Below are 12,669 nucleotides of genomic sequence, written 5' to 3'. Positions count from 1 at the left end.
TATTAATATTAATAAATAATTATTATTAATAAATACATCTCAATCAATATTTTTATTTTATATTTATTCTATACGTATCTCAAATAAGTATATTAACATGCTATATATCCTTTTTTAATTTTCTAATTTATTTTTCTAACAAGGACAATAAAAATTAATTTTCCTTAAAGGAAAGAAGATAATAAAAAAAAAACTTGAGTTTCCATTAAGATCTCAACAAAGAAAGATTATATATTCGTAGCATGAACTTTCTCACAATTAAATCAAAGTTTAATTTTAACTTTGACTTGAATTCTAAATTGCAAGACTGTAGATAGATAGACTATAATAGAAGTCGATAAAATATCTCAGAGAATTGATAGAAAGGAGATAACAGAGACGAATATGCAAGAGAGACAGGCAGAATGTGCAATAGATCGGTCGAGAAGGGGTTGATGCGGATCAGGGAAGGGGCAGAGAAGTTACGAGGCTGTTTACAAGCGGTTGTTAAACCGATCTAACTCATGGTCGGCCAATGCACTCGCTGTTGTCGCGAGGATACTGTATTACTCGATACAGTTTGTCTCAAAATTCGATTAATTCTTCTTTTTTTTCTTTTTTTTTTTTTTTCGTTTTTTCACTACGATGACATCAATCAACCAAGTATCTTTATTAATATCTTATAAATTTATTCTTTTATTACTGCTATTTAAATAGAGATATTCATTATATTTTTAAATCTTGCTAGGATGATATAATTAAATTAAAAATTAAAAATTTTTTCTCGTTGAAATTTCGATCAATCGACGAATTAAATGGTTATTATTTATTGGATCAGTAGTATTTGGTGTTTACATTTATATTTTCTATAAAATTAAATTTCTTTTAAAAATTTTAAAAATCGACTAACAATATTTGATGATTTTTCTTATCAGCTATTCAAATCAGGAAATTTATTATAATATGACATTATTATATTGATATTATATTATAATATTAATCGATATATTAACAGCATTTAATAAACACATTAATATACAAATACTTCTTATAACCATTGTAAATATTGATATTCAAGAATAATTTTGACCCCAAAAAGACTTCGTTCCAATTGTTTGCACATCCTCATAAAAAATCCCCAAATTTTCAATTCATCACCTTCAATAATCTACGAAAACGAGTCATTGTTATACCATATATTCGCAAGGAATATCGAAGTCCAAAGATTTACTCACAAGTCAGAGCAAATCAAGTACAAATCCACCATCTTCGAATATTCCATGAGACTTCACGCGTACGACCTTTCTCCAACGCTCCTGGAGAATCGCGAATTAATAATCGACAATGAAACGTTAACGACAGACACGTGTCTACCACTGCTGTTCCAACCCTTTGAACAGGGGGAGGGGAGGGGAGGGAGAGGCAGAGTGTGCCTAGACTTGGGCCTTCGCGAGGATCTACCGGTGACTTCGACACGGGAATTCCGCGCGAAGTATTTATTCATCAGGCTCTGGTACGCCTAACAGGCGAGACAGGAATTTCATAATGCCGATGTGACACGGTTCGTATCGATTGGTGAGGGCCGGTGCTCTCCCGGACTTCGTCGGCAAAAATGTTGCAGCGCCGTTGGGAAAGGATGTCAAAGAATGATGAGGTTGATAGGGTGAGAGCGACGGGAATTTCTGACGTGGCTGCTGGTTGTAGACGGAGAGGGAGAGAGAGAGAGATGAAGGGACAGGGAATCATGTTCTCCGCATGTTGGATCTATTGGAATCGGTGTTTTGGTTGAACCTATGAATGCTTGATGTCCTTGGGGATCTGTTAGTACTTTAAATGTTAGTTTAAGATAAGTTTCTGATAAATAAATGATAAAAATTGTTAATAATAATATATGATTTTTTACATTTTTTGATAGGAAGATATAATATTGTGTGGCTTACATTTATCAAAAAGATATAAAGTTTTGGAATAAAGATTAAATTATTTATTTTATCAGGTCATTTATAGATAATGTTTCTACTTTTTAATGCAGTTGTCATTTCTAAATTGTTTTATTTCTCTTTGAGTTATTAATCATGATGGTTAAATGTATGCAATCCTTATTATTGAATATTTGATTATCTTGCTTGGAGAATTTTAAAAACTGCAGAAATTGCATTTATTAATTTTTGATCTAAACATCACTGTATCTTTTATAGTTCTTTCGAAACTTCAAGAATTAAATTTTTCAGTTCGTCTTTTACAGATAATATTTTTATTTCTTAAAGTGCAATTTAGAATTACTTTTTTTATTTTTAAATAATCATACTTTCGAGTTATTGTCTATAATTAAGCATGTGCTATTATTCTAGATTAATGTAGAATTAATGTATTAAGCAATCGATGTTAAAAATTTCTTTTTAAATTATAATATAATTTAGTTCATACAAAATTACGAATTTTCAAAACAAATTATATTTATATATAGTTTTATCATTATCTATTTCTTTATTTAATATATGAATCTTTACATATTCATGAATGTTGATGAATCATATTTGAAGAATTAATTCTAGAAGGCAAAATAAAAAGACTAATTAATATATACAAAAATATCAATTGAAATTTATTTATTAAATTATAAGCAAAATAAGTTTCTGTAAGATAAAATAAAACCACTCTTCATCGTATCATATTTTCATTATTACTTCATCTTCATATCATATAAATTTCAATTGCTTACCAATCTAACAAATCAATTTCAAGTAACATTTTTATATACCATTTTATATTTATTTTGACCTTTAGAATCAATCTTTCAAAAGTATCTTAGAAATGTATATGTTAAAAATCCATTCGATTACGTATTTAAAATTTGCTCAGCTACAATTCTTCACACGATATTTCTCCAAGCCAACCCTTTAAAATCGTATCAAAGTTCTTCATTTTCCCCAAAATGTTAGGCTCAAATCCCAACATCCCTTCCATATATCCTTCCCTTCTCTCCCTAATTTTCGTTTCACGACCACTATATTACTCAACCACCACTACCTCTTCCCTTCCCCCCTCCCCCCTCCCCGATATTACGCCGTGAACAGTTCAGAGGCAATCGAGTGAATGTGTTCGCGCGCGCACGCGAGTTGTTGGAGCGTGAGTGAGCCACTTGGAGGAGAGGAACAGGTAAAAATAAAGGGAGTGGAAAACTGAGGAAAAAACATGGAACGGGGGTGAATTCTGGCGAACAGGGCCAACGCAAGGGCCTCCTTTAATAATTCAAACGAACCGATTACACGTTCCCGGTGCAAAAGCGCGCGCGTGGACCTAGTTAGAGGAGGATTACGGACGTGGAGCGTTCGGTTTTCAAGCCGAACTCTGCGCCTTTAAGCCGCTTATATCTTCGCCTCTGATGCACATCCACGTTCTCCTGCGCCTATACGTGATTATTTTTATATATGCGCTGGGTCAGTTTGCATTACGTTGTGATTATGGAATTTGAAGATAATTAAAGGTTCCGCTTTAGGTAAATTTTCTTTGTTAATGTTTATATATGTTGTAATATGTTGTAATTAACGTGAAGGTAATTCTTCGGTCTTAAACGATATTCAATGATAATTTTTATTGGTTGCTAGATTTTATTATTTTTATTAATTAATTAATGATTAGTATTAATATAATTTGTGTTTCATTCCTTTGTTTTGATTACAATGTGTATCTTTCACGACATGTACTCTACACCGTTTTATCATGTTTCTTATTTTTGATATTTTGCCAATACACAAATATTTTAAATAAAGTCTAGATAATTCTCAATTTCGTATCAGGATTCACGTGGAAAGAATCGTCTGATTATGAAAGTATAATAAAAAAGTAATAAGATATTATAAATTGTAATAATAATAATATATAAATCATTCATATGTAAGTATGAAACATTAATAATTGATCTGCTTTTAAATTTCATTCAAATCATTAAATTTTAATAAAAATACGAAATGTATTGAAAATTGATCTTGAATTTTTGATTGACTTGAACCAAGTAATACGTAATACGTTGTACAGTAATACGTAATTTATATACATAATTTTAGTAATTTATGAAATTTAAAGATAAATAAGTAATTTAAAGTCCTTTTAAACTTTTTTTCTTAATGTTTATATATGTTATATTATAACATATTGTAAATAAAAAACATTTTGAAAATAAAATATTTTAAGATATTTTTTTAGATACATTATTATTTTTTTAAATTTTGTTGAAATATATTGAAAAACAGAATTTAAATTATTTTTGAAAAATTTGTTCAAAGTTTAACTTTTTGTTTTTATGTACCTTTTAAATGTACAAAGTGTTCCTGAAAAGATGATTTTTAATTTAAAAATAAATCGAAAATGTAAAATGAAATTTTTTAATAATATAAGACTTCATTTTTGAGAAAACGAATTTGAAAATTTGTATCTTGAGTCTCAATCTGATTGGATACTATTATTCAATGAATTTTCAAACTTTATTTTTTAGTAGAAAATATGAAAAAAATTTATTCTAAAAATTTATTTTCGATTCATTTTTGAATCGAATTAGCTTTTTTCTTTTAGAGATATTATATAATAAAATTAAAATAATATGACAAATTTATAATAAAATATAAATATATATAATATATATGTACAGTTTTTTTATATACTTTTCTATATTTTCTCGATATATCGTGTCTATTATAACAAATAATTCTTTTTTTATTTATCTTTCATATATTATAAATATATATATATTTATCATAACGAAGAATTATGTATATTTTAAACATATAATTAATAATTTTTTTAAAATAAATATTCAAATAAATATTCAATATGATCCTGTAATATGATTGATGATCTTGAAATTTCAAAAGAAAGAAAAAGAAAAAAAAGATCTTGAAAAAAATTATAAATTCAACGTAAATTAATAAACGAATTCTTTCACAATTAATTAAAATGCATGATTAAATAAATATCCTAAATGCTTTCATCTTTCGTGAACAATTGAAAACAAAGGAATTCAAATACAAGAATCCAAAGGAATTCATAATTTGTTTATAGAATGTCAGCTGTCCGTTGAACTATGTTCCACGTCAAAGATAAGAAGAGACATGGTTACACGAGAACTTTGTCCATGATATATTTGCGTAACGTTTCACGCCTCGATGAGTTTTCATTCCGTGGACGCGTGTGTATCGCGTCCGCCGAAGTAAGTTCGGCCGCCCCTTGTACGATTTGCACGGATGAAACGGTCCTTGTGTCGGATAATCGAGGTTGGCTGGAACCGAGGTTGTCGCCGATCCACGACTCGATGCTTGTAATTAATTTCGGTCGTTGTTGCCGCGTGATTTAGTAGCCTCCGGTGGCCATGGATGGCTGATGGTAAAACTAATTGCAATTACTGTAATTACCATGCGTTGTTAACTGCGAATCTCCGACGAGGTCTTTCTTTTTATAGATCTTTTTTATATTTCAGGGAATTTAAGGAAATTGATTTTGAGATATATATATGAATTGAATTAATATGAGAGTGTTAATTTAATTATTGGGATTTTTATAATGGTGGAAAATTTGATGGATTTATTGTCTTTTCTTTTTAAACAATAAGATTGGTAAGTTTATTAATATTGAAATTATTACGTATGATTTTTAAGGAAGTATTAAGGAACTTTAGATAAAGATAATTTAATATAATTTAATTTAATTTCTAGTGATTTCCACTGCACAATTTGTTTAGAGAATTTGAGAAAATTTATCATAAAAGATATTTAGATATTATTAAAATTATATAAAAAAAAATATTATGGAATATTTCTAGAAAATTTTGTTAATCTTCTTTTAGGAAATAAGAGATAATTGATAATAATTGATTATATATTGCAATTACAAAACTAATGTAATTTAATTTAATCTCTAGTAATTTTTGTTATATAGTTTATTTATACAATTTAGGGAATTTAAGAAAATTGAGAAATATTTAAGATTAAATTTATATAGAGATTAATTTAATTATTGCAATTTTTATGATTTGTTTTTTGAAAAGATTTCAAAGATTTCTTTATACTATTTTTGATAAAAATTCGAGTATAGAATTAAATTAAATATTGCATTCATTATAATTATTCTGATAATTGAATCAAGTAATATAATTTATTATTTATTTTTAAATTAATTGTGACTAAACAAGTTTTGATTTTTTTTATCATTTGCTAAATATAAATAGTAAAACAATATAATAAATAGTAAAAAACAAAATACAAGTTTTAATTTTAAAGATAATTGTGATTAATGTCTATTTAAAATTCATATAAACAGAAGCAATTACTATTTAAATAACATCAAATAAAAATAATAGTTTAATCCTATTCTCCTTTTTTTAAACATATTCTTGTTTATTTTCTAAATAAATTATAAAATGATTTAATAAATATTATTTTTAATCTTTTTATCATTCTTCATATAAAAATTTATTTCAATACGAATATTTTGTACAATTATAAATTTATTAATATTTAAATTTATTTTAAATATCAAAGATGTAATGAATTATTTTTAATTTTTATACATATGTATATATCATGATTTATACAAATAATTATTCTAATAAGAAAAATTTGAAATTCTTACAATAACAAAGTAATTTTAAGTTAATATTTGAAATAAAGAAAAATAATTTAATTGAATTTAATTTATTAATTGAAAAATTTTTCAGCATTTTAGAAAATTAACATTTTTAAAAAAAATTTCCTGCCAAATCCATTTTTTCCAAATTTTTTTCTATTATTCACTACATAAGAATATAAATTAAATTATATTCTATATACGAAAATCATCTTTAAAAATTCAAAGAATGTAAATTTCCAGGACAATAAAAAACTTAAAATAAAATAATAAAATTCTTCTTCTATTAAACCCTCGTGAAAAATATTAAATTTCATATCAAACTTCGTCAAATACAATGTTCCCAAGTATCCACGAGCAGAAAAGGGTCTTCTTTATCAGTTCCCTTGATAAAGTCTCGAAACATAAAATTTCTGCCACTCTTATTAGCAAACTTCTCCAAAGTATGTTACCCTATAAACTTCAACGAAGAATTATCCCCCAGTTATATCTTATTCCTTAAAAATCGGTGAAACTTTATTCAAATTATCGAGGAGGACGAAAAGTTGAAGCGAGCCAATTTTTCAACCGGATATCCGTACAAACTCGTAATCATCACCTTATTCGGTATTACGGATGGACGATGGATTCTTTCAAGGGGAAATTTTCCACGGTTCGAAACGTTTGATTAAATTTTTTTTATTCGACGAGACGTTGCACGTCACACAGGTATTGCAAATTTCGATCACGTCAACCGTGCGATCCACCCCCATAAGATATTCAATTTCCAGCGATCGGATTTTCTCAGATGAACGTTGATCAAACTATTTCTGCGCCGGTCAATATCGCACACGATGGATTTTCCTATTTTCGTTTCACACTTTTGGGATATAATATTTTCTTGGGATATAAAAAGTGTAATATCTCTTTTGTTTTACTTCTTTTATGGTTTATATTCGGATTTGAATATCGTTGATTTAAGATATATTGTTCTATTCTCAACGAGATGAGTGAATTTATGCAGGATTATATCGATCGGTTTTATCACAATTTTAATTTTAATAATATAATTTTAAAATTATAAAAGTGTATTTTATAAACTGGCAATTTTTACAACTAGATTTTCAAATTTAGCAGACGAAAGTGTACAGGAGATATCTTTCTATTCTCAAACAATAAAACGTTTATTTGTTTTTTTATATTTTCATTCTTATTTTACGTGTTAACTTTGTAGAAAAAAAATAGTAACTATGGTTGATTTTTTTCTAGAGAAAGTTTTATTTATTTATGAAATATTTTTAAAAGATCAATTCAAGACGTCAAAACAAATATAAAAGATATGTACAAAAATGTTAGTTGAAGCTTACTTAACAAGTTACAAGCAATTCAATACAAAATGGAACAAATATTTTACATGAATTTATTTACACATTATGTTATTTCTATTTTTACATAAATTTATCAATAATTAATTAATTATACAAATTTTAATAAATCTTTTTCTAAAATTTCCAACTGTTCCGCCATCAATATTAGCTATATGTAAAATTCGAATAGATTGGTCTCGAAAAACACTGAAATTGCCTATAAAATACTGAAACTGTAGAGCACGCTATCGTTTCGTCCAGGCTGTACGTCAGAACTACATTCTTCGTCGTGGCCGCTTAAACACGGAACCCCTTTTCCTAAATGGCCGTGCATAACAGCGTCCCGCGGGTAGAATGCATCCATCCAACCCCGGAAACCGTCCACTCCGCGGCCCGCGAGACATAATACCGTTTGATGACATCATTAAGCTGGAGCCGGGCTTATTGTTTCTCATAAAATCGTACGTGCAAACGCGCATCCTCTCTCCACCGTCTTGCCCGCACTGTTTGGACGACGATGACGTAGCTGGCCGAGGCGAAGGACACAGGCGTCGTTGTCTCCATTTTCCACGACGGGACAATAAACCGGGTATAAAGTTATAATTAAATGGCTGTAATGGCGCGTGTTTGCCACACGTGACGCGACACGGATTATTATTGCTAGAAGGGGGAAATAAATCTTCAAGCGTCTGGGACATGCGTATAGGCGCGTTGATATTTTTTGGGGTTGTTTTTTGTGGATTCTTAGGTATTTCGGTTTGTTTCCTTAATTTTTAATAGAGACTAAACTTGGATTTGTGGATATCTTATAAATTAAATTATGTTATGAAGTAAATATTGTACTTTAAGAATTGTTATCGCGGATTTTTAGGTGCTTGAGATGCTTTTTTTAATGGGAATAAATAATTTTCGATAGAAATGGGTTAAATTTGGATTTGTATAATTTATTAATTCGATTTTTTAGAAAATTTAAGGGACGTTTTATATTTGTTGATTTTTTACTTTTGAGTCGGAACTCATGCTTTTTAATTTTTAATGAAAATAAACAATTTTTAACGAAAAGAAATTAAATTTCAATTTTCTTTTCTTTCTGATTTTAAAACTTTTTTGAATAAATATATAAATTTTATCAAAATACAAATCTTATAAAAGTTATTATTCCATATTCTTTTAAATATTCACTAATCTAAAATTTTATTCGCCGAAATAAAATATAATTTCAAATTTATTCTATTTAAAAAGAACGTTGCAAATCATCTGATTATTTATAAAAATTTCATAATCACGATTATTATGTTTTAATTCATTATTTTAAAATTTTAGAATTAGTAACTTGTAATAAATTAGATTAGATAATTTGTCTTGATATTTATTTTATATAATGTGCAACTATATTTCTCTCAATAAAATACAATATTTTACTAAGCACTTTTATTACATCATTTTTAGTAATCATAAAATAACATGTGAAATCATTTTGACGAATAATTCTAATGTTAAATAAAAATTGTATAAATTCTATTATTTTCAAAAGTCATCATTTCACAATCTTTCTATTAAAATAAAACTCAAAAATCTTCGAACAAAAAAAAAACTAATTTAAAACCAATAACGAAATTTCTAGTTTCTACTATTTATTCCACGATCACAATATTTTAAAATTATTGTATTTCAAAATCTTAAACAATAATTGTATAAATTCTATCAAATTATTTTTTAGAAATTACTATATCGTTTCCATTGATCTCAAACTATTTTCAAAATAAAATTCAAGAATCTTTGAACTGTATTCAAAAAAAAAAAAAAAACAATCCTGAACTTTGATCATTTATAAATATTCCACAATCACGACTATGTTTCGAAATAATTTATTATTTAAAAATAATAAAATGATAAATGAAAAATACAATTTCAAGAACCACCATCTTACACCAAAATAAATATCGTATTACTTCAAAATCTTAAAATTATTTTACTTTCAGAAATCACTATCTCGCATCATTTCCACGGAAATAAAACTCAAAAACCTTCAAACTAACCACATCCCAAAAAGAAAAAAGATCAATCCAACTTTACCGATAGCGAAATCACCACCATCGGACCATCCTCTCTGACCCAAACTAAATCTCTCCAACCGTCGAAAAAGGAAGCGATCCCGGCTCGCCGCGCGACACTCCCCCACCCAATAAAAATAATCGCCATGGGGTTCCCCGCTTTGGTATTCCGGTTGTATGTTTATCGCGCGATTCGTTCAACTAATGGGCCGTGATCGCCGCGATAATCGGGATCTTATCGCTTTCTTCCGGACACTTTCGCGGCGGCCAACTCTGGCGTGTAGACTCTCCATGCGACCCGTGGTGTAAGCAGCCGATGGGGATAACCCCGTTCAATTTCGCCGTCTGTTTGCCGGCTGGATTCCGCTCCATTCGTTGGTGGCCGTATACGTGACGCGAAAAACGAATGCCGCCCGCGTGGTTTCCTTCTGGCCTGGTGGGTAATTCGAAAACCTTTCCGGAGAAGACGAATCGGGTCCGCGTGAAATTGGCCGCCATTGCTCGGAATGGTGATATAGGTGTGAGTGGGTAAAATGTTGCACGTTGTGTGCACGTTGGTTTTGGATAGTTTTAATAGTTCTTCTGTGGGTATTATATAGTCGGTAGAATCTTTTTATTGAAAAATTTATTTATTTTTTTTTTAAACGAAGTAACGATTCTAATTTGCTTCCAATATTTGAAAAATTGTTTTTCAAGAATTTTTTTTTTTGCAAAAGATAAATAAGTAAATAAATAAAGATAAATGAAGTATTAAAATAGAGGATCTTGAAATAAGAAGTTAAAGACAATTTTTGAAATATTATTATATAATTGTATATATATGAAATAAAGAAAAAATTGAAAATATATTTTTTCTTTTCAATTAGAAAATAGTCTTCCAATTTATTATTTGAGAAGAATTATGCACGTTTTTAAAGCTAAAAATATTTTAAGATAAATAATAAAATGAAATTTGTGAATATTAATTTTGGTATAGATAATAGTAATTGAATAATTTGAAAATAAAAATTCTGTGATATTCTTGGATCTATGATAATTTTTTTAATGAAATAATTGTGATATTTTCTTTATTTAAACAATTTTTGTTGTGTTTTATTATAATATATAAATTGCAAAAGATAATAAAAAATTTTTATTATTTTCGTGTATATAAATTCTTAATTTAGAATTTATATAGTTATATAATAATAAAAAATGTACATACTTACTTTATATGTTTAAAATAATAGGAATTTTGAAGACTGAATTTATTATAATAGGTAGTTGCCAAGAGTAGACATTAAGATTTGTAGTTAAAATTAATTGGCCATCATGATTTAACTATAAAATGGATTATACCTTAAGATTATGATATTCAGATTATGATATGTAAATTATGATATGTTAAAATTTAATTAAGATTATATTTTGTATTATTATGTTAAAACTTTAAAAAAAAATGGAACCTGTTATAATAATCTTATAATTATAATATTAATTTTATTTTTCTAAATTTATATTCATGTTAAACAATTCTAATATTATAATATATTCTAATATTCTTAATACTTATGCATATACAAGAGATAAAAAGAAAGAAATTTTTTAAATTTTTAAGAGTGGAAACTTAAAATTTTTATAATTAGTATTTGAAAATTAAAGAAAAAATTGTACATTGCTTATGTATTAAATATTTGATGCATTTTTTGTTACAGGAGAGCTCACCTCAGAAATTGCCTTGAAAAGCTGAAGGTGTTGGTTCCGTTAGGTCCGGAAACCTCAAGACATACCACGTTGGGCCTCTTGACTAAGGCCAAGCGTTTTATCAAGGTAAGATTAAAAATTTCAATACAACAAATTTCAATTTATTAAAAAAAAACACTTTATATTTTTATCATCAAATAATTAAATTGTTCATAATCACAAAATTTAAAAAATCCCAAAAGATAATGATCTTTGGCATAGAAATTAATTTGGCTAGTTTTTTATAACGATCTTTTTTTATAATATTTGCAACAACAAGCATTTTTCTTTTTCTATAAAACATAAAAATTATAAAAAAAATATGATCTCTGTTCCGTGCATTTATAATGGATTATGCACTCTACATACCGAGCTTAAATTATTTCCTTCTCGTTTTTAATAGATTACATATTTAAAATTTGAACAATATATGGCTGAGTGAGTACAAAATTATGCGTTACTGAGGAAAAGTATAACAAGACGAATTGTATATACTTTGTGTACAAAAGAAAAAAATAAAAAGAAAGAAAATGATGGAATTAATAATAGAAATTTGGATCCTCCAAAAATTGTGTGCAAATATATAAAATCTAAATAATAAAGATCAGAATCTCAATAATTGAAATGCTTTATAAATAATGACACAAATATATATATGATTATACGTGACTACAAAAGTCTCTTAAAGTCATATATAATCTTAAAAGGTATATCAAATTTTGCATTTATCTGAATTTATTGAAATACTTATCGATGATTATGTAAAATTAAAATAATAATGATCATTGTAAAGAAAAAAAAAAACAAAAAGAAGAAAACGACTTAAAATTAGCTTCCATTTAAGACTATTGAAAATTAAATTACTATAGTTGAAGTTAATATTTAATATTTTCGTTATTGGTCGAATAGATTTGATGCAAATGAAATATAATAGTGTTCGGTTAACTGTC

At 27.2% G+C, this 12,669-nt stretch overlaps 1 protein-coding gene across 14 annotated transcripts in view; it reads left to right on the top strand.

Moving 5' to 3' along the window:
* LOC108000770 (max dimerization protein 1) overlaps positions 1-12,669 on the top strand; it is a 410,762-nt gene that overhangs the window by 213,732 nt on the left and 184,361 nt on the right. For all 14 annotated transcript variants that reach the window (XM_062085369.1, XM_062085364.1, XM_062085375.1 and 11 more), the window contains one exon: positions 11,692-11,806. In XM_062085369.1, the coding sequence (XP_061941353.1) occupies positions 11,692-11,806 (115 nt within the window). The remainder of the gene's footprint in view (positions 1-11,691; positions 11,807-12,669) is intronic.

Source organism: Apis cerana, linkage group LG15 (assembly GCF_029169275.1).
Source record: "Apis cerana isolate GH-2021 linkage group LG15, AcerK_1.0, whole genome shotgun sequence".
NCBI classification, from domain to species: Eukaryota; Metazoa; Arthropoda; class Insecta; order Hymenoptera; family Apidae; genus Apis; species Apis cerana.
The sequence above is the reverse complement of the archived record's forward strand: the minus strand, read 5'-3'. Positions and strand labels throughout refer to the sequence as shown.